The sequence below is a fragment of the Cricetulus griseus genome, chromosome 7 (assembly GCF_003668045.3).
Source record: "Cricetulus griseus strain 17A/GY chromosome 7, alternate assembly CriGri-PICRH-1.0, whole genome shotgun sequence".
Classification (NCBI taxonomy): domain Eukaryota; kingdom Metazoa; phylum Chordata; class Mammalia; order Rodentia; family Cricetidae; genus Cricetulus; species Cricetulus griseus.
In genome coordinates this window covers 15,099,083-15,119,642 of record NC_048600.1, presented here as the reverse complement: position 1 = coordinate 15,119,642, position 20,560 = coordinate 15,099,083, and the positions used below count along the sequence as shown (strand labels likewise).

The window sequence follows — 20,560 nt, the reverse complement described above, 5'->3', positions numbered from 1 at the left end:
AGCTCTCACTCATGCTGTTGTGGGCTTTGGTGATCTGTTTTTGAGTCATCTATGACCCTGTAAGTAGTCTCTTACTAATATTCCTGTAAGTAACCACAATACAAGTTGGATTTTGGTGGTATCCATACTTTGGTCTATAGGCATACTTTCTGTCCCACCAGCAGCAACCAAGTAACAACACTGAGGCTTATATTAATTATAAATGCTTGGTTGATAGCTCAGGCTCATTACTAGTTAACTCTTACAGGTAAGTTAACCCATATCTCTTATCTATGTTTTACCATGTAGTTCATGACCTTTTACCTCATTTAATACACATCCTGTGTCCTTGGAAGCTGGCTGGCATCCCCTCTGACTCTCCCCTTCCTCAACCCAACATTCTGTCTCAGGCTGTCTCGCCCTATCTCTTCCTGCTCAGCTATTGGCCAATCAGCCTTTTATTAACAATGAGAGCAATGCAAATTTACAGTGTACAAAAGGATTACTCCACAGCACTGGTCTGTCTTGGGCTTCCTATCTGAGGTGAGTGGAAGTGTATACATTTCCTCTCCCCAGGAAAAGTCTATCACATAGCAATGGGTTGATTCCCAACCATACACATTCATTATTTAGCTTTTTAGCTAAGGGCTTCCAGAAAATCAGCTGCCTCCAGGCAGTACCAGGTTCTCACCAGTGGGTCTTCAGAACTGGCATTTCTAACAAGTGACCAGTGATGCTGACCTGAGGCTCCAGATCACACTCAGAGAAGCACTGGTCCAAACTGACACTGCTAAAGAGATCTGCCGCTTTTCCCTCCTCTTGAGAAGTTTGTACTCTCCCTGAACTTTAGACATTTCCTGAGTGACCATCTCCCGTCTATACACATCCATTCATATCTGATTCTATCACATTTTACTAAAATACTCAGAATCCAAGTACTTTAAGCTGCATTATCACAGGAACCAGCCTCCGACTTGGAAAGCATTCAGAGAGTATCTGACACATGCTGGGCAGCATCACTTCTAAACAGGAGGACGGGATCAGACACTGGGCTCATGCAACAGGGCAGCTCTTGGAAGCTATGTTTCACACTGTGTCCTGTGCTTTGGCCTCAGCATCAAGTGCCCAGGCTCTTATAGGTGCTGTACATCCCAATGCACTGAATTCACAACTATTTTGCAGGTGAGGGAACTGGCTTAAGGAAGGTGAGTAGCTTGCCAAATTTAAGAGCCTCCAAATATAAGAGCTATCTCCCAATTTAAGTTACATTACACTGTAATCCAGTGCTCCATCTCTTCTCATTTTCTCTGGACTTGTTTAAATCAGTTCATTTAGTAACTTTAATCTCTTTTCTTCTTACCTTCCTCCATATCTATTGTCTTCTCTAATTTTTCCCCCTCTTTGGGACTGGAGAAAGGGCCCAGCAGCTAAGATCACAGGCTGCTCTTCCAGAGGACCTGAGTTTGGTTCCCAGCATCTGCATGGTGGCTCACTAACACCTGAAATTCCAGGGGATCAAAAGTCCCCTTCTGGCCTCTGTGGGCATACACATACACATGGCGCACAAACATACATGCAGACAATACCCATACACATAAAATAAATATTAATTAAATTTAAAGTTTTTAAATTCACTTTACATTGTTTCTCAGCCTTTTGGCTAATATCAAGTGTAAATTCATTTTATGTATATGTATGCATATATGCATATGTACCGTGTATATGCTGTGCCCATGGAGGCCAAAAGGTGGTGGTAGAGTCTCTTCAATTGGCTGTGAGCTACCGTGTAGCCTTACCCATTATCTTGCTCAAACAGTTCCCCATATGGGAACCCAAGAATTTACGTTTGCAGCCTCCCTTCAATCATTACCTTCTTTTCTTTCCTTTGAAATTCCTGAAATAGCCTCCAGGGCTTATCTTCCCTCTCATTCTTGCCTCAGTAAACTATAATCTAATTTTCACCCTTATGCTCTTTAAACTGTTTTTACTGATTCTGCAGTGCACTCCCGACCGCTAAAGCCGTTTCAGGGATTTATGCTGCTCTGTGTGTTTTCCTACCCTGAGCTTCATTTGGCTTCCTGGGCCTGGTACTGCCCTCTGCACTCTACCAGTTCCTCCTGGAATTCTCTACCCATCAGGGAAATGTGCCTCAGAGGTCCCCATGCTAAGTACTTGTCCCTAGTGGAAGGCAGTGCAGCCTTCAGGAGACAGGGCCTAATGGGAAACCCAGACTCTTCTTTGTTCTCTCTCTAATAGGTTTTCTGTACCTCTGTAGTAGGTTTCCCTGCCGACGCAGTCAGCCAGATCAAACTGAATTGAAGTAGCAAAATAACAGGTATATTTGAAGAAAGCAACTTCCAGATGAGCCCTCTCAACCCAGAGATCAGGTCAGAGAAAGTCATGTGGCTGAACTAAATCAGGGAGCTTATATACCCTGTAGGCAAGGGGTGATGATGTGTCATCCACAAGCTGGGTTTGTGCCCAAGTATGATCAAAAGCTGACCACTTTAGGTGGGGTCTTGGGCTACTGGCAACTTCAGGAGAGGAGCTGCCATAGCTGCCAAGAATACAGAAATCGTCTTTCTTGGAGATTTTCTGAGAGGGTGGGACTTGGAGAGAGAGGAATGGTGCTTTCCAGGTCAAGCAGAAGTAAGCTGGAGATTCTAGCTGGGGAGCAGGCTTTGTCACATTGCTTACCATTGCCACCTAATGCCATGAGTCTGCCCAAATCTTCTCCTGGAACATCAAAAACTGCGAGCCAAAGCAAGTCTTTTCCCTTCATAAGTTAATTATCACACATTTTATAGGGAGAGGCAGTTGACCAATTCACTTACCTTAATGTTTTCAGCTTTTTTGAGTCACAGTCTTGCTCAGTAGCATAGAAAGGCCTTGAACTCAGCACATTTCCCCTGCCCCAGCCTCTCAAGTGCAGGGATTACAGGCATGAGCCACCACTCCTGGATTACATGTCTCATGTAACAAATTACTCCAAATTACTGAACAAATTACTCCATATAAATTTTGCTTTACAAATGTTCGATCAATTTCTGTTGTGTACAAATGTTTACAGAAATATTTTGAACAGTGTACTGTCATGTATACGTGTTTAGAGAAGGGGACAGTTTTTGGCTGGTAAGACTTTGTGAAGGTGATGGTGTTTAATTGAATTCATGAGACAGAAAAGAGGGGAAGAAGAGGAAGACTCTATTACTACCCTAGAGACTGGAGATCAGTGATTGGAAAGTGGGAAGGGATAGGATAGGTAAAGAACGCAGACAACATGGGTGATTGGAAGAGGTCTATTATTCCTAACAAAAAATATCTTCTGTTTAAGCAATGACCCACAGATAATAATGCTGCTTATCAGCTTCCCTCGACTGAACTTGGTGATAATAATGCTAATAGGAAGTACTAGTTAATGACGGCTTTAATTTGAATTTGGGCTGGCTCTTAAGAAACCATTATAACTGGAAGGGAAGAGCACATCAACATTAAAAGGAGTCCATAATCATCCGGATGGAGGCCATTTGGCTCCCAGACCCAACTGACATCCAATTCTACCAGAACAGCAGTCATTTGAACAATCGGAACTTCTTCAAATATTGGCTCACTTCTTCCTTGGGATATGGCCTGAGGGCGATGCATGTGGCAATATTCTCTGGCTGCTCAAGCCATAGCATGTGGTCGATGTTTTTCTGCTGCAGGGCCTCTGCCAGCTCCTTCAAGGTGGTCTCATCAGCAGCCTACAAATTGCAGAACACAAAACCCAGACTGAAAGACCCATTTTGGAAGTGTCAGAGGGTCACAAAAGGGTGGAGAGGGGGCTCTGAAAACTGGAGAGGTGGCTCCACAGAAGAACTATATAGCAGTTTCACGTCCTGGTTTGCTAGTCCCACTCTTTAGGATCTTATAGAAGTGGCTGGGAGGGGACAGAGATGGAGGCTTAATAATCTGTTAATAAAATGCAATTTTCTCTTTCCTCTTGAATTATGTAGTTTTTAGTTTCCTTATAGCTGGCACCTATAGCAGATCACCCTCATCAGCCAGCACTGATTCAGCTGACTAGTGGAAGGATTTCTAAGATTGCATGTATCTTCCTTCTTGCTCTCTCAGCCCCTCAGGCCCAAGTATAGTGTTGGTGCAGAACATATCTCAGCTATTTGATGTAGGAGAGCTCAGTCCACTGTGGGCAGTACTATCCCTAGGCAAGTGGCCCTTAACTGTGTAAGGTAGCTGAGAAAGTAAGGGAGGCAAGCCAAGAAAGCAGTGCTCCTGTGGTTCCTGCTTTGGCTTCCCTAGAGGATGGGTGTAACTTATAAGACATAACAAATCTATAGGTGGTGCTGGCACATGCCTTTAATCCCAGCACTAAGGAGGCAGGTGGATCTCTGTGAGTTCCAGGACAGACTCCATAGCTCCCTGTCTTGAAAAAAAATCAAAAAGATGGAACAAACCCTTTCCTTCCCAAGTTGCTTTTTGGTCATGGTGTTTATCCTAGCAGCAAATAGCAAACTAGAATATTGTATTGTGCATGTACACTGAGGATAACTTTTAAGATTTGGTTCTCTCCATCAGTTGAGTCCAGGGATGGAACTCCGGTTGTCAGGCTTGGTGGCACGTGCCTTTACCCACGTGTCTTTACCCAATGAGCCATCTCGACAACCCTTTAATTCTTTTTAATCTACTCCATTATATGCTTTTTGGTCAGCAGAATAGGATCTAAGGCCTAACCCTTGACCTGGATGGAAACACAACTTTATTCCCAGTATTTGGGAGGCAGAGGCAGGCGGATGTCTGTGAGTTAGAAGTCAGCCTAGTCTACAGTTAGTTCTAGGAGAGTCAAGACTACACAAAAAACCCCTGTCTCAAAAAACCAAAGCAAACAAACAAGAAATTTATATCTGCAAGGTCATTTGCTGCTGTTTTCTGACTCAGACAGAAAACAGACACTTTTTCTTCCCCACTTAATAAAGGTTCTCTCTGTAAAAACAGGTGTTTGGGTGTCGTTTATGCATATTCCGTAGGAGGAAGTACTGTACTGGGGTGGGGGAGTGGGAGGGTCTCCTTGATCTAGCACCAGGCTTTCTGGTAAAGACTATACTGCTGAGCTGACCCTTAAGAGACAGTCCAGGGGTGGAAAAGATGGCCCAGTCCCAGGGAATACTGCTCTTACAGGACCGGAGTTTGGTTCCCAGTACCCGCACTAGATTGCTCACACTGTCTTTAACTACAGCTCCAGAAGATTTTACACCATCTCTGTCTTCCAAGCATACCCATGTGCATATACCCACACACATACACATAATTTAAGTATCCTTTTAAAAAAATTCAAGTTAATCCAATAGGCGTAAGAGTCACCTTCATTGATAGGAAAACACTCGTCAGAAAGCTAAAAGCCGATGTAAACATGTAGGTTGGCACGATGGTCCCTTTGGCCATTGTTCATCCACTCTCACCCCTTGACAGTGTTTTCCTGCACAACTGTCTCTCTAGAGAAGCAGGTGCCACGTAAATGACAGGGTCATGAGACTCGAGGCTGAAAAATATACGCCTTTTCCGGGCTGAGTGTCTTTCTCCTTCTTAACAAATGGCCTCTATTTCCCTTACTAACCATGTTTATTAAGGCAGTGGCACTTTTAGGCACAGGTAGAGAGGAAGGACCACGCTTCCCCAGCTCCGCCCTCCCAGGGATCTAAGGGGCAAGTGAACAACCAGTTTCTGGTGCACCAACAGTGCCGAGACGCCTGTGACAGCGGGGTCTATGTCCGCTCTTCACGGTCATGCCCTGCGCGGGGTAAGAAGGTCCACAGCGCGACAGCTCAAGCGGCACACCATGCCCCCAATCTCTTAAAGACCCTCCCACAATCACGCCGCATATACTCCCGGAAGTCAAGGTTTGGGCCCGAGTAGACCTACTTCCGGCCTCCGCACACCCATCCCTTAGCCTCCTTCCGGTTACGCCCCGACGACTCACCTCGAGAACCACCTTGCGCATGCGCCCCAGCTCCTGGAGATAAGCCGCTGTGTACGGATGGTCTCGGTGAAGGTGCAAGGCTGCGGTGGCGGCGTGACAAGCCTGCGCTACCAGTGCGCCCGTGGGCCAGGAAAAAGGAGGCTGAGATAGATCCTTGCGTAACACTAAGTACTGTACAAGGATCTGCGGCTCCGCGCCAGAGCCTGCCATCTTCTTGATGATCTGAATGGCCGGACCGACTCTGCGGTGCATGCTGGGATTAGGGTGGAGCCGTGGGCGCCGCCATGTTTTTGTACGGCGGAAGCGCAAAGCATGCTGGGGCCGGTGGTTTGCATTTTTGAAGACGCCGTAGGCGGGAATTCTTAAACTGGATCCCGAGTGAGGACGCACTGAATAGAAAGCAAGACCCGGTGGTAGAGGGATTAGCAGTCCTGCACAGCTTCTTCGGTTGTTCGGGGGAAGCATCAGAGTGACCACGGCGGTGAGGTAGGCGTGGATGCATCTGACAAGGCAAAGGAGGCGGGCGGAGGCACCTTGTCTATCCCGGGACCGTCAGGGATTCTGCAAGTGGCAATAGATGGATTTTCCTGTTCACAGTCAAGGACGTTTGGGTCCTTGTTCAACTTGCCCTGTCCGGCCAGCCTCGTAGGAGAAAGCTCTTGAGAAGCTGAAGAGGAGATGGAGTCTGCGAATACATTGCGTCAAGGCGGAGAGTGCAAAGGAGGTATCGAGAGGGTTGCCCTTCCCTGCGCCACAGTGAGAACTCTTTCCAGACCGTATTACACAGGAGAGGCCACTGTGGGGCAGTAACTCTGTTGATTAGATTTGGGTTTGATTTGGGGTTCTGCCTTTATAAATACTGTGATTTGGACACATTACAGTCCTGCCTCAGTTTCTTCTTTCCTCCCTCCCCTTTTATTTTTAAAATTTTAGCTTGAGGTAATAAACGACATGTGGGTTGAAATTGTTACTTCAAATTACAAGTGTGATGACTTGGTGTTAAAGCTGTGCTGCAGTCGCATGTAGTCCATACTCGAGATAGTAGTTCTGAACCCATGGGTCGCCATCCCTTTGACAAACCTCTGTCTCCAAAAATATTTATATCACGATTCACAACAGTAGCAAAATAACAACTATGAAGTAGCAATGAAAATAGTTTTATGGTAGGGGAGGTCACCCCAATATGAGGAACTGTTGTTGTAGCAACATCAGGATGGTTGAGAACCTGCTGCCCTAGAACTGAAATACTTTGTATCTCAAGTTGGCCTGGAACTCACAGTGAACCTTCACTTTATTTATTCTGTGAGCCAGCACACCTGTCCCAAGTGAAAGTTGTGAATGATCAGCAGACCCAGCCTGGACAGTTCTACAGTCCCCTTATCATCTCTTCCATCCAAAAGATTGAAACATTTGGCTAGTGCCAAGTGGGTTTTCTCCCTCTTCTTGGTTATTGTGGCTATGTTGTTGTATGAGCATGGAGAGGAACTGGATACAGCAGAGAAAAGTGTTGAGGCTCTCAGGGAAGTAAAAGAAGAGTAACCATAAGAAATACCAGTGAAATATGGTGGTGCTGCATATTGTGTGTTTCTTGATAAATAAATACACTAGTAATTGATGTATAGTTTTGACTTCGCTCGTAGGTGAATTAGCTAAGCCTGGGCTGTCCCAAGACAAGTGAACAGATGTGTGTGTGTTCTTGTGAGCCCTGCAAAGTAGATAATGGATCTGCTTTAGGAACCTAGTTACATGGAGTCTTAATGTTAGAAGCATAGGACTTCTATGGAGAGATTTCATTTGGCTTGTGGTAAAGCTATTGAGAGTTGTCCTTTTCTACCCTATAGATGTGCTTCTGTGATAAACAGGCTTAGATGAGGTGCTGCTGCCTACAAAGCAAGCAATGGACAGATCCGAGTTTCCTGTTCTCTTTAAATAAGTGTCCTGATTCGGGAGTGCTTTTACCAATGTTCAACGGAGAGGTTGATGGTCTCTGGTTTGGTTGTTTGGCCCTCTGGTGTTTATAAATTTACAGTAGAGCTAGGTGTGGTGGCGCATGCCTTTAATCCCAACATTCTGGGTAGAGGCAGGTGGATCTCTGTGAGTTCAAGGCCAGCCATGTAGGAGAGGACCGTCTCAATAAATAAGAAAATGTGCCCTCAATTCACCTATTTAACAATTTTGTTGTCCCAAATCCTAGATTAATGAGACATCTATTGTGATGCCTGTTTTTGGTTGTCAACTTGATACACCTGTGAAGAGGGAACCTCGTGAGGAATTACCTCATCAGATTGATCTGTGAACATTTCTTAGGACATTTTTTTGATTGCTAATAGAGGGAGGAGAGCCTAACACACTGTGGGTGGTCCTGGACTGTATATGAAAGCCTGCTGAGCAGCTTTCATAAATCAGGAAGTATGTCCTCCATGGTCTCTGCTTCAGTTCCTACCCTGAGTTCCTGCCACCCTTGGAGCAGATGGTTCTGGGTTGTATAAGTAAGCAAACTGAGAAAGCAAGCTAGCAGCATTCCTCCATCTGCTTCAGTTCCTGTCATAAGTTTCTCTGACTCCTCTTCATGATGGACTGTGACCTGTAAGAGGACAATACCCCTTTTCTCACCAAGTTGCTGCTTTTGGTCAGCTTTTAGCACAGCAAACTTACTTCTTGGAGTGTGTGTTATGCCGAAGTTAAACCATGTCCAATCATGAAGTTCTTCTCCCCATCCCCACCCCCACTTAGGTGTTTTAGCTTACCTGGAAAGACTAGAGGCTCAGATGAACAGATCCAGTAGAAAGTCTGAGGAGCTGACAGTTCACACAAAGGAAAGTTCTCAGAGAACCAAGATTCATGAACTTCGGAGACAGCGAGATAAGCTGAGGGCTGAAGTGAAGCGACGGCAAGCCAGAGTAAGTGGGAAAGCCTTGTTGGCTCTCCTGGGGTGTGAAGATCAGCTGTGATTTGGGAATCCATAAACCTGGATCACCTGTTTTACTTGGGATCATACTGGATTGGTTTCAAGTCTTTGATCCCCTTCAGATCATCAGATCTTTGATCCCCTTCAGATCATCAGACCTGTGGAAATGTAGCTGGGAATTGTGACTAACAGTTGTCAGATGGTAAGGCAAGGCAGGCCTCAGCCTTCTCTCATAGACACCTGACCTGGCACCTCAACCTCAGCAGATCTGAGTCATTTATGATTTTGCCATTGGTGCCAGTGTTCTGTCACCCAGTCTCAGAATTTCACAGTGAGTATTGGCCATTCCTTCTTTGTGGTTTCTACTCTAGCTGAGGTCCATTCAGCAGATCTGTCCAATGGTCCTCTCTTCTGTCTTTGTACTTCTCCCCTGCCGTACATGAAGTGTTACCAACATATGTGGAAAACCCACTTACCAGGTGGGTTGGATCCTAGGATAATTGCAGTAGTTTGGGGCTTTCTTAATATTTCCATTTTTCCACTAAATCCTACAAATCTCACATTGTTCCCCTGCCAGTAACCACTCAGTTAAAGCTGGCCTTCCTGCGGGTTCCTTCCCTCCCTTCCCACTCTTTTCTCCCTCTTTAATTTGCTTTTTATTGAAGTAAAGTATATGTAGTGTGCATCTTAATGGAATACAGCCAGGTTTCTACCAGAAGTGAAAGCATAGGATATTACCAGCACTCCAGAATTCTCCTTTTGCCTCCTGTTAATCATAACTTTCCGACTTTCCTTCCGTGTAACCACAGGTCCAGTTTCTGTTACCAAGAATGACATTTACCTGATTTTGAACAATGTTTTGCATCTTGCTACTTAACCAGGCTTGAATTCCCTCTAACCCAGACTGTACCAGATCATGCAGTCTTCCTGCCTCAGAGTGTGAGTCACCACACCTGGCTTGAATTTTGTACAGCTGTAGGATATAAACTCATTGATTCATACCTTCATCACTGTGCAGCAGTTCTGCCTTCTTTTTTTTTTTCTTTTTTGTTCCGAAACAGGGTTTCTCTGTGTAGCCCTGGCTATCCTGGAACTCACGCTGTAGATCAGGCTGGCCTTGAACTCACGGAGATCTGCCTGCCTCAGTCTTCTGAGTGCTAGGATTAAAGGAGTGCACCACCACTGCTGGGCCACAGTTCTGTCTTACGACTATTATAATTTACCTATTCCACTGTTGACGCCATGTGGACCATTTGAGTTGTTTCACTTTGGGTTCTTTATGAAGATTGCTGCTGTGATATTCTTGTTGCTTTTGTTTCATTAAAAACACAATACTTTCCTATTTGGTACAAGCCTTGGTAGAAATTCTAGGACATGGAACCTGCATATTAACTTGAGTGAGCACTGCCACCTTGTAAAGTGCATGTGACTGCTTTATGGTCCCAGTGGTGGCTACAGAAGTTTCTGTTGTTTTGTAACTTTACCAGGATGTGGCATTATCAGTTTTAAAAGTTTGCCATTATGGTGGGAGTGTATTAGTATCTTGCTCTAGACTTAATTTGTATTTAACTTTTTTCTTGTCATTCTCTAAAGAGCAGAATTAAGCTTTTTTTATAATGTTGCATAATTACATGTTATTGATAATCTAGAGGTAATTTAAAGTATACAAGAAGGGGAGGCTATCGGCAAATACTCTGGTCTTTTAGGCAGTGGACTTGAGCATCCATAGATTTGGATAGCTGCAGTGGGTCCTAGAATCAATCTCCCTTCAGCACTGTGCTGTGCCTGTGCTCTGTTAGATTCTTACAGCCTTTGAAATAAATTTCATTGACTACGATTTTTTTCTTTATATATTTTGCGTTTAAGATCTTTCCTTTAGACTATGGCTTGCCTTCCATTCACTATATAAGTGGAGATCAGTTTTGAAATTTAGCTTTGTGCTTTGTGTTCTTGTTCATAAATCTTCATCTGTTATTTTATGCTTTGTTTCATCTTTCGGAGATAGCTCATGCTTACCCCCAACTGCATCCCAGTATGCCTCCCAAACAGAACATCTTGAAAAGATCACTTGTCTTGTTGTGTGGCATTTGGTCATAGCTAGATTATTTGGTTCCATTGGTCTGTTTAATGGCTGGCCTTATTTTTCGAGGAGCAGGTATTTCAGGCTGTGATGTCTGTAGCAGCTACGTACCTCTGCTTTGTTTGTAAGAAAGATGTGTAAAATGGGCATGGTGTGAGCTGGTTAAACCCAATTTTTATTTTATTTTTTAACATATGAAGCTGTTTAATGAGGTTGATAGCAATTTAGAAAACCAGTTTGTGAGGATACATCCAGTTTGTCAGAGAGAACTGAGACCACAGGTAGCCCTGGAGCTGAGGAACAGCTTTGATCTTTGGCAAAAGCTGTGAGTCCACTGTTTTCTGATCAGCATTGCGCTGCTCTCTAATCTCGTAATTCTCCTTCTCTGTGTGAAGATCTCACCCTCCTGGTGCCTGGGCTTGCGCAGCTGCTGCTGCTTGAAGTGTAAGCATCAGTCAGGTGCGTGGGGATTTTAATCTAGCTGTTAACAACTTTTGTAAAGGTGGCGATGACAAATTTCTGGTGTGTTCTTTGCATAGAAACTCTGTTGAGGGCAAGAGGCCCTGTCACAAGTAGCAAGCCGCTGTCCAGCTGCGCCCCTGTGGCGCCCGGTGAGGATGATCAGGACAGTCCCCGGAGTGATGCTGGCATGCAGCTTCCTTACGTGCTGACTGAAGGGCTTCTTGCCATGGCTTAGCAGCTTCCGAGGAACATCTTCAGTAGGGTAACACTTGGGTATTTTTCGAAGCTTAACCACCCGAGTACCACCATTTTTGTCACCACCAACCGGTTTAGTGACAGTAGCATGGACCTCCTCCTTTTTCTTCTTTTCAACCTTGGTTTTTGCAGCTGAGTGTTTTCTTTTGTACGAGGCCTTTCTGGAATACATAGCAGATCGGGAGTACTTGCCAATTCCTCTAACCAGGACAGGGTTCAGGCTGCAATGGGACTTCCCCTTCTTGGGCCTTTTAAACTTAGGGCCACCCTTTTTGGCTGTACCAGCTGTAGCAGCATCACCACCAGCCTTCTTGACTGCTGGTTTTTTCTCTTTTGTGTCAGGCTTCTCGGTGTTTTCACCTGCCCTCTTGCAAGATGGGAAAGAGAACTAAGGTCCCGTCCCAGCTTCCGGTCTAAACCTAGTTTTTAAGATGCACCTTGCTAGTCATGGTAGCACAGGCCTTGTAATGCCAACACTTGGGAGGTTCAGGACCAGCCTCAACTGTCATGACAAACCGTTTGTAGTTTGGTGACCCCTGAAGTGTGTGGTTTTATTTATCTTTTAGATGTTTTGTTGTATACATATAAAGGCTTTATATGTTGTATACATATAAATGATGTAACATTTAAAGGCCAGATATGGTGCACGCCTTTAATCCCAGCACTTGAGGCAGAGGCAGGTGGATCTCTGTGAGTTTGAGGCCAGCCTGGTCTCCAGAGTGAGTTCCAGGACAGCCAGAGCCACATGATAGAGCGACCCCATCTCAAAAGAGGAAGAGGAGAGAGAGAGAGAGAGAGAGGAAAAAAATAGCTTTGACCTTATGTTTGGAGTCTACATTTAGACATCATTTTTGCATTTTTGTTTATACTTTAAGGATGTTATGTGTTATCTCCAGGCCCATGTTTTCAAAATTAGGCATTAATCTTATCAGGTGATAATACTTGTTTGAATGTGGTTTCTTTTTTCTCCAACTTTATATTCTCTGGTGTTTGACAGTTTTATGTTATAATGAGGTCAGGTGTAATCATTATTTGGCTTGGTAATGCTTATATACTTGAAGTTTTTCATTTATTGAAAAATGTGACCATTATCATTTCAAGTAATTCATCAGTGGCATTCTTTGATATATGTCTGGGTTCCTATGAATAGTGGTTTTTTTAGTTTGTGTGTTTGTTTTCCTGTAACAGATCTTTACTGATTTTCTAACCTTGTTTTTGCTTTCATGCTTGCTTTAATAAATATGAAAAATGCCTGTTTCATCTAACCATCTTTTCTTAATATTGTTTCTTATAATGGGTTTCATTATGACATTTTCATATATGTATGTGGTACTCCCATTACCCTTTGTCCCCCACCCATACCCACCCCACCCAGGTCCCTTTTCTCAACCTGTTCCTCTTCTACTCTCATGGTTTTTGTCGTTTTTTCAGTGCGGTGGCCCAGTGCCTTTCATTTGGTTGCTTATACAAGGGAATGGGTAGGGGTTTGTTTACAGGAGTATGGGCACCTTACCAATGGCTACATCACTGAAGAAAATGCCTCTTCCTCCCCATCAGTCATTGTGTATAATCCTTCTTCAAAAGCATTTTGTTGTTGGGGTTTTTTTCTTCTCAATCATGTTTTTCTCTAATACCTTCAGATCATTTTCTGTCTGCTTGCTTATTTGTGTAGTTCATTCAGCTTGCACACTTACCATCTGAGGAAAAGGTAGCTGCAAGTGCAAGTCTGAGTCCAGGCTTTTCCAGCTTTGCCTTTCCACGCATCTGTCTTGTCCACCCTGCACTCATCCTGGACTTTGTTCGAGCCTATTCTTGCTCCTCTGAAGTCTTCTTTCTCCATTGCCATCAAAATCCTGGTTCATTTCTACTCCCAATTCCTTATATCATGACCCCTACATCATCTCCCTCTGCTGTATGTCACAGCACCAACTGAGTGATCACGGATGCCTTACACAATAGAGAAGCTGCCCTTATTTTTATGCAATCAAATGGTGGCTGAGACTTTGTGGTACCCCTGTTGTAACCAATTAGCTTTGCTTCATGTCCTGTAGATTAAAGCATCTTTGGACAATGAAGACCCAAACAGAACAGTGGAGCTCAGTGAGCAGGAGGATCTGGCAAGGCAGTGGGGAAACGTGAAAGACATTCTACAGGCCTATCGTTTTACAGGTAGGCCTTCCTTCTCATATGACTTGTTCTTAGTTGCTAGCTGTATTATTCGGCTAGACTTGGTTCTACACACTGCCATACATAGACAAGCTGGCATGCTGCTTTATATCTACCTATAAGATCAGCCTCTTTAGACAGTAAAAGATTGGTGGCTAGCCAAAGCTATTTCTTTTCATGATATCATTTTCTAGATCCTCTACTGCAATGGTTCTCAACCTGTGAATCATGACTCCTTTGCTGGGGGTAACCGGGGTTTGGGGGTTGTCCAGTAAAGGGGTTGCATATCAGATATTTATATTACTATTCAAAACAGTAGCAAAATTACAGTCGTGAAGTAGCAATGAAAATAATTTTATGGCTGGGGTGACCACACATGAGGAGCAGTATTAAAGGGTCACAGTATCAGGAAGGTTTTACTAGAACTTTCTTCACTGCTTGCCTGTGTTATGGGAATGGTCAAAGTTTGAACTTCAAATCTCTGTTTCAGCATACATAGGAATTTGTTCTTCATCTGGGCCACAGAGGACTGTGGGAAGAAATGGGGACTATCATAATTAGAACTCAAGTAATAAAAAGAATACATAAAACAAAATTTTCTTACTTTTCCCTCAGTATTTGATATTTAGGGTACCTTTTCACTTCCCCCTCTTTCCATAATTGTAACAACTCAGGCTCACGTGAACCAGTCAGAGTGAGTGTCTGATACCATCCATTTGGCCAGCACGTATGCACATTGTGTGTGGATATACCAGGCTTTCTGCAGGCTGCTAGAATGCCCAGACAGCAACCCACAACCTTTGATGTGAGCAGTGTTGTCTCACTGTTTACCTAGGGCTCAGTGGGAAGCTGACCAGCCGTGGAGTCTGTGTGTGCATCAGCACTGCCTTTGAGGGGAACCTACTGGATTCCTACTTTGTAGACCTTGTCATGGAGAAACCACTCAGGATTCATCACCATTCCATCCCAGTCTTCATCCCTCTGGAAAGGATAGCCACAGAATACCTACAGACTGATATCCAGCGCTTCCTCTTCAGTCTCTGCGAGTACCTCAATGCCTACTCAGGGAGGAAGTACCAGACGGACCAACTTGAGGTATTTGTGTAGGGATTTTGTGTCCGATTTTATGCCCAAGACAGACTTCACAGGAAGACAATGTAGCTGCTTTTCTTTTTTCAGACAGGGTTTCTGTGTAACAGCTCTTGCTGTCCTGGAACTCGATTTGTAGACCAGGCTGACCTTGAACTGATAGAGATCTGCCTATCTCTGTCTCCTGAGTGTTGGGATTAAAAGTGTGCGCTACCACTGCCCAGCTAGGAGCATGCTTTCTTAAAGAAAAGGCTCATATATTTTTGAGACAGAGTTCTTCAGTCCTAGCTGGATGTACAACCCATGCTGGTCTTGAACTTTGGGCCAGTGTACTCATCTCTGCCTCCTAAATGCTGCAATTACAAATGTGTGCCAACATAGAGCTGGTTTTATTTTATTATTTATATATAAATTTATCTTTTCCACTAAGCCACACCCCAGCCCTTATGTTTCCTAACACTGAGCCAGAAGTTTGTCCATTACCTTTATTCTGTCTTTGATCGGTCGGTCGGTTGGTTGGTTGGTTTGAAATAGGGGTTTACTCTGTAGCCCAGGCTGGTCTGGAACTGACTATGAAGGCCAGGCCACCGTCATACTTGAACAATCCTCCTCCCTTAGCTTCAGTGTCAACGACAGGCATGTGCCACACCGGCTTGTGCACTTGCTTTCTAATTCTTGTTTCTTCTCTTCAAGCAAGTTGCCTCTTTATGTCACACCCTTTTGCAGCTCTCAGTAATGATGAAGGGCAGGTCCTGGTTACAGGGTCACATTCCTGCTGGTGGCCCTCAAATTTTTATCACAAGACAGACAGTTGCCATGCTGTTAATTGAGCAAGGGTTTTGGACTCTGATGCTATGTGCTCAATGCTGTGCTGACCCTAAGTGCGTCCAGTACCATAGGAGACTGCAGTTTGTCTTCTCCATAACTCTGGCCTGTCTTCTAAGGGTGGAAACTATAGGCAGGAAATAAATACAAAGGAAGTAAGTGACTCTGTAGCTGGGCAGTTTTACCTCTGCCCAGGTATCAATTAAAGAAAATGTCTTTCCATATAAGATAATCTCAATGGAACTCCTGGCAGAAATAGTATCTCCTTCTATCTGTTGCCTGATCGTTTACTAAGTGCTTCCTGTTATGGCGGAAGCTTCACTCCAGTCCCTGACATCCATATACCCAAAAAGTCTAGAATGTTATGGTGGAAGTTACACCCAAACCCTGCTGCATCTCAGAAAGCCCACCAAATGATGACCCCTCCCCAGAGATACTCAAGACCTCTCTAACTGTCCCCCAGAGAACAAACTCATGGTTTTTCCCATCTCCCTTTCTGGTCTCCTCTCTGGGGGGCTACAAGACCATCTGGGAGCATTGTATCCATTAAATGTGGGCTTTTTCTAATTCAGTTTGATTTGGTCTGATTTGGATTGCCGTATCAGTGAAGAGGCTTATTGGGGTATAGAAACTTTTCATCTGGTTCCAAAGGGTATATAGATGCCAGGGGCTGCGGCAAAGTTTTCACCATAACACTTCCCACCAGACTCTTGATGGTCTTTTGTCCCTTTGAGACAAAGTTGTGTGTGTTGTCAGGATGGAGAAGTTGCCTCTGGAGCAGTAATCAGCTAACCCTCTTATTGTTCCTTACCCTGGTAGACTGACTTCAGTGCCTTCCTCACTGGACCTTTGCAGAGAAATGCCCTGTGCAACTTGCTGTCATTTACCTATAAAGTGGATCAGGGACACCAGACCTTCTCCTTTAGTGCCACATTGCTGTATGAGGACCTCACAGCAGCTCTTCCCACAGGTGTCACTGTGATGTGCCCAGGTATGGGGAACGATGCTTCACTGAAGAAACTGCATACTCTAGTTCAAGCAAATGGAGTGAAGTATGTAGAGTAACATCAAGTGGGCCACTTAAAGCCCCATTTGTTCTCAGTCTAGAAATGTACCAAGATAACAAAAAAAATGTGCCTACAGTTTTTCTTCATTGGAGATGTTAAGCATTGTTATTTTAGTTTTTCCTATTCATTGCCTTTCCCGATTGGCCAGAATCCTTTGAATTTACAGACTGTTTTCATGGATGTGTGCCCTCCCTCACCCTCAAGATGGACAGCTAAGGTAGAGTCCTGGGGTTGTCTGTGATGAAGTTAGCATACACTTAGTCCTCTAGAGTATGTTCTGTAACTGGCAGCTTTTCAGGGCTAGCCAGGAGACTTGTTTTCACCTGTGTAGAAGTACCATCATAATCGGACACAGGTAGGCATTTAAAAAAAAAAAAAAAAAAAAAAAAAAGCAGTATTGTGATGATGTCACAAGTATCACACCCACAGACTGTTCTAATCTCCATTTTTCCTAAGTTTCTGTTCTCAGAATTACATTGTAAGTCACATGGGTCCAGAAGAGCAGCAATGTGGTTCTGAGTCTCTAGTTGGATTCATGAACTTGACAGAAATCTCTTCCTTTAGGGGCAGAAACATCATCCGCTCGTTGGGAAGAACACAGAGCATCCCATGAAATGCTCTTCCGAACCAAGCCACTGCACCAGGTGTTTGCTTCCTTTTCAAAACAAGTTGAAATCCTGGATTTGAGCCTGGTCTCCTGAAAAACTTTCTACATGGGATACATCTGAAGGGACCCCCAACAGAACCTGTCAACAAAAGCTTTGGAGGGAGAGTGCTTGGCTGGATACCAGCCTTGTCATGAGACTAGACACCCACTTCATGGGAATGACAAGGAGCTTGTTGAGTAGACACTAGGCGATTTGGATAGATCTCATTGATTGCCTGGTCACTTGGTACAGTGCTCCAGAGCAGCTCTCCCTCTAAAATACCAGCCTATAAGTATCGTATGTATATATTCATGCTGAAAAATCAGCTATGTTGGGGGTAACTAAAGACATTTTGTGAGCATCTGTAGCTTTTGTGCGAGCTGTAAATCTATGATAGGGCTTTGTAGATAAGGGAATGTGTTTAATCTTGGGTTTGGGATCATGTATTCTAGGCCACTATTTGGTGGTAGAAATTACTTTTTATAATTAGGGGTTCTGTGTATTTAATATTTTGTTTCCTAAAATATCTTGGTTGAGAGCTGAATGCATAAAGTCACTTTGAGAAAGCACTGTTAACAATCTGTACATAAATCACTGACCCTCCCGTCTTGTCTCCTTCCAGTCCTCTTCCCTTCCTAGATTCCTTTAAAGTACCGTTTCCTAACCATGGGTGTCTGGTGGGCCTGCATTGTTCCTTGGCTTAGGACTTCTTGACATCTGTTTAGACCTATCTGCTGGTCAAGTTCTCCCATTACAATTCCTGTTCCTTCTCTGCTAGTCCCAAATAAGATCTTTATACTCCACAGCCCAGCATTTGGGCTTCACTCTAAACTAGCTGCTTCCTAGAAATCTCCATGTGTGGGCGTTCCATCAAACTCCAGGAAGAACACAGGATGGCAAGCCAGCATGGGTCATCCTACAGAGGCTTAGAATAGAAGGTTCTGTCAAGTTTTTGCCCTCTAGGCATGTGGTAGGGGTTGAGATGTCACAGTAACAGAATTGCGATAACAGTACCATCAAGTTGAGTAAAGCTTTTAATAAAACAGTCCTGTTGTTTACCAACACCTGCAGATTCTCTGTTGAAGCAGTAGCAAAGGCGACTGTAGCAAGAGCTCAGAAGACAAGGCAATATCGGAAGGCTGTCTTTAACAGGTTAGAAATATAAATGTAGAAGATCTGTTGATATATTTTTCTTTCAGAAATGACCCTGCCCCCCCCCCCCCGGGGAAAGGAAATATTGCACTTTCTGCTCTCGTGACTAAGGTGACAAGGGTTCCAAAAGAACCTTTCAAGATTATCAGGAACATCGGGAAAAGGGCCACTGACCTAACTGGACAGGAGGAGGCAGCCAGCCGCCAGTGGGGCTCTCCTCTCCAGTGAAAAGCACTGCTGTAGATTGCAGCCAGGCAGGGAGCTTTCTCTGCCCTGAGCCCTCCGCTGCCATCCCACTCACAGTGGCCACGGCCTCTCTAGGGGTGAAGGGTCGGGTGGAACAAAGGCTCTGGGAAGGCTGTTCTGGTACTATGCCTAAGACCCTACTCTGGGGACGCTACAGGCACACCAAGGAGTAGGAATAGCCATCCACAGAGCTCACATCCACACAGGAAGGCTGGAGGAAATCTGAAACCTAAGTCTATGGGAATGTGAACTTCAACAATTTGGGAACACCAGGACTTGGTCACTTGCCCTTTCCCAAAAGCCTTTCTTTGCTTCCAAAAGAATCTCCCTTCTGATATGTGGACCATTGTAGGCCCAGAGGCCATTCAGGAGTTGTCCACCACTTGGTGGGGCAGGGTAACAGAGGAGCCATTGGGGAAGGCAGCTGGCCTGTCCCGCCCCTTCAAGAAAAAGGTCAGGAGCTCCCCTTTCCCTTTCACAAAGATGGGGCCTCGCCTCACAAAGCGGAAGCCATACTCTCGAAGGATGACCTGCGTTTCTTCTACCACCTGCACGTGGAGAACAAAGACAAGGTTAGAGAAGAGGGAGCCGAGACTGGTAGGTAGAGTGGTTAGGGCTGACAGATCCAGATGGCACTGCTGCTGCAGTAGTATGCAGATACAGGGGTACAGTGCTCTACCCCCACCCCACATGGGGTGAGAACCATGGTCAGCCACATGACATTCAGGTATCAGATTACCATTTCAGGTCAAAGTTACTTCAGTTGCTGGTAGAGCAACATGTCAACTTTGTACCAAAGAGCAGGCTTTTATTCACTCAAAACTCCTATCTTAAATGTTACAAATGGACCAAAGCCTTTTCTCACTTCTGTTAAGTCTCTAGAAGCCCCAGCCTACTTGGCTTGGCCCTGCAGCCTGCCATCTTTGATCTGTGGCCCACAGACAAGGGTCAGCAATGTATGGCAAAGCCCACCAGCTTCTTTCCTTATACGCCCTGCATTCAGCACATGCTCAGGTCTGGTGCTGAACGTACCTGGATGTTGCCCATGACCCCTGTGGATTCCATCCTGCTGGCCACATTGACTGTGTTGCCCCAGATGTCATAGTGTGGTTTTCGGGCTCCAATGACTCCAGCCAGAACCCCGCCTTTGTTCATGCCTGGGGTAGAGAGAGTGGAGCATGGCCACAAGCCAAGCTTGCATTAGCCTCTCAGAAGCTACCAATTTCTCTTTCATAGATGATCACCTGGCCCCCACAGGGCTCCTGATCATATAACACTTATATTCCTTATTAAAAGTGGCCTTTTTAAAGCAAAAGTCATTGCTAAAAGTCCTGCACAGCTGTGTTATGCTGATGCTCGGGACTATAGCGGCCAGCTTCTCTATAGCCTCCCTAATACTTCAAACTTGTATAAACTCTCCCAAAAGCAGAGCCACTCCTCAAAACTGCCTTATTGCAGTGTCTGACTCAGAAGGGAGGCTGGACTGCCCTTGTGGAAATTAGGAATGGGTCTAGCTTGACTGTTTCCTCATAGAGAACAGGACTAAAGGTCATCCAGGTCCCCCGAGCTGCCGGTGCAGTTACCTATGCGCAACATGAAGTTGTTGAATGACTGGTTGTTGATGTTGGTGAGCGTATCCTTCATGGCTAATGCAAAGTCGGCCAGGTCGGCCAGGTGCTGCCAGCGCTCCTTGTCTGACTTCTCCTCCTG

The 20,560-nt window shown here is 44.8% G+C and overlaps 3 protein-coding genes and 1 pseudogene across 4 annotated transcripts in view; 1 reads left to right on the top strand and 3 right to left on the bottom strand.

Moving 5' to 3' along the window:
* Window positions 1–3,388: 3,388 nt before the first annotated feature.
* On the bottom strand, window positions 3,389–6,452 carry Ptrhd1 (peptidyl-tRNA hydrolase domain containing 1). The gene is made up of 2 exons (XM_027424559.2): window positions 5,954–6,452; window positions 3,389–3,722 (listed from the first exon to the last, which is right to left on the bottom strand). The coding sequence occupies exons 1-2, from the start codon at window positions 6,416–6,418 to the stop codon at window positions 3,552–3,554; spliced, it is 636 nt and encodes a 211-aa protein (XP_027280360.1). The 5' UTR covers window positions 6,419–6,452; the 3' UTR covers window positions 3,389–3,551.
* A 98-nt stretch (window positions 6,453–6,550) lies between these two features.
* On the top strand, window positions 6,551–18,058 carry Cenpo (centromere protein O). Of its 2 annotated transcripts, XM_027424557.2 has the most exons (6): window positions 6,551–6,677; window positions 8,687–8,853; window positions 13,710–13,827; window positions 14,660–14,919; window positions 16,558–16,729; window positions 17,370–18,058. In XM_027424557.2, the coding sequence occupies exons 1-6, from the start codon at window positions 6,632–6,634 to the stop codon at window positions 17,504–17,506; spliced, it is 900 nt and encodes a 299-aa protein (XP_027280358.1). In that variant the 5' UTR covers window positions 6,551–6,631; the 3' UTR covers window positions 17,507–18,058. The 2 variants fall into 2 exon arrangements, with proteins under 2 accessions (XP_027280358.1, XP_027280359.1); XM_027424558.2 differs by lacking the exons at window positions 8,687–8,853; window positions 13,710–13,827 and having other exon boundaries at window positions 6,552–6,677.
* LOC118238162 lies at window positions 11,101–13,069 on the bottom strand (annotated as a pseudogene).
* Window positions 18,059–19,215: 1,157 nt separating the features above from the next.
* Adcy3 (adenylate cyclase 3) overlaps window positions 19,216–20,560 on the bottom strand; it is a 44,582-nt gene continuing 43,237 nt past the window's right edge. The window contains exons 18-20 of the mRNA XM_035447628.1: window positions 20,434–20,557; window positions 19,883–20,007; window positions 19,216–19,398 (exon numbers count right to left, since the gene is read on the bottom strand). Of these exons, the coding sequence (XP_035303519.1) occupies window positions 19,216–19,398; window positions 19,883–20,007; window positions 20,434–20,557 (432 nt within the window). The remainder of the gene's footprint in view (window positions 19,399–19,882; window positions 20,008–20,433; window positions 20,558–20,560) is intronic.

Excerpts from the sequence above, each read along its gene's own strand:
- Ptrhd1 (XM_027424559.2), bottom strand. The coding sequence starts at position 6,418 with ATGCTTCCCCCGAACAACCGAAGAAGCTGTGCAGGACTGCTAATCCCT. Across the intron at positions 3,723-5,953 it reads TGCGCAAGGTGGTTCTCGAG|GCTGCTGATGAGACCACCTT; the intron begins GTGAGTCGTCGG and ends TGCAATTTGTAG.
- Cenpo (XM_027424557.2), top strand. The coding sequence starts at position 6,632 with ATGGAGTCTGCGAATACATTGCGTCAAGGCGGAGAGTGCAAAGGAG. Across the intron at positions 14,920-16,557 it reads ACCAGACGGACCAACTTGAG|ACTGACTTCAGTGCCTTCCT; the intron begins GTATTTGTGTAG and ends TTACCCTGGTAG. Across the intron at positions 16,730-17,369 it reads TGTCACTGTGATGTGCCCAG|GGGCAGAAACATCATCCGCT; the intron begins GTATGGGGAACG and ends CTCTTCCTTTAG.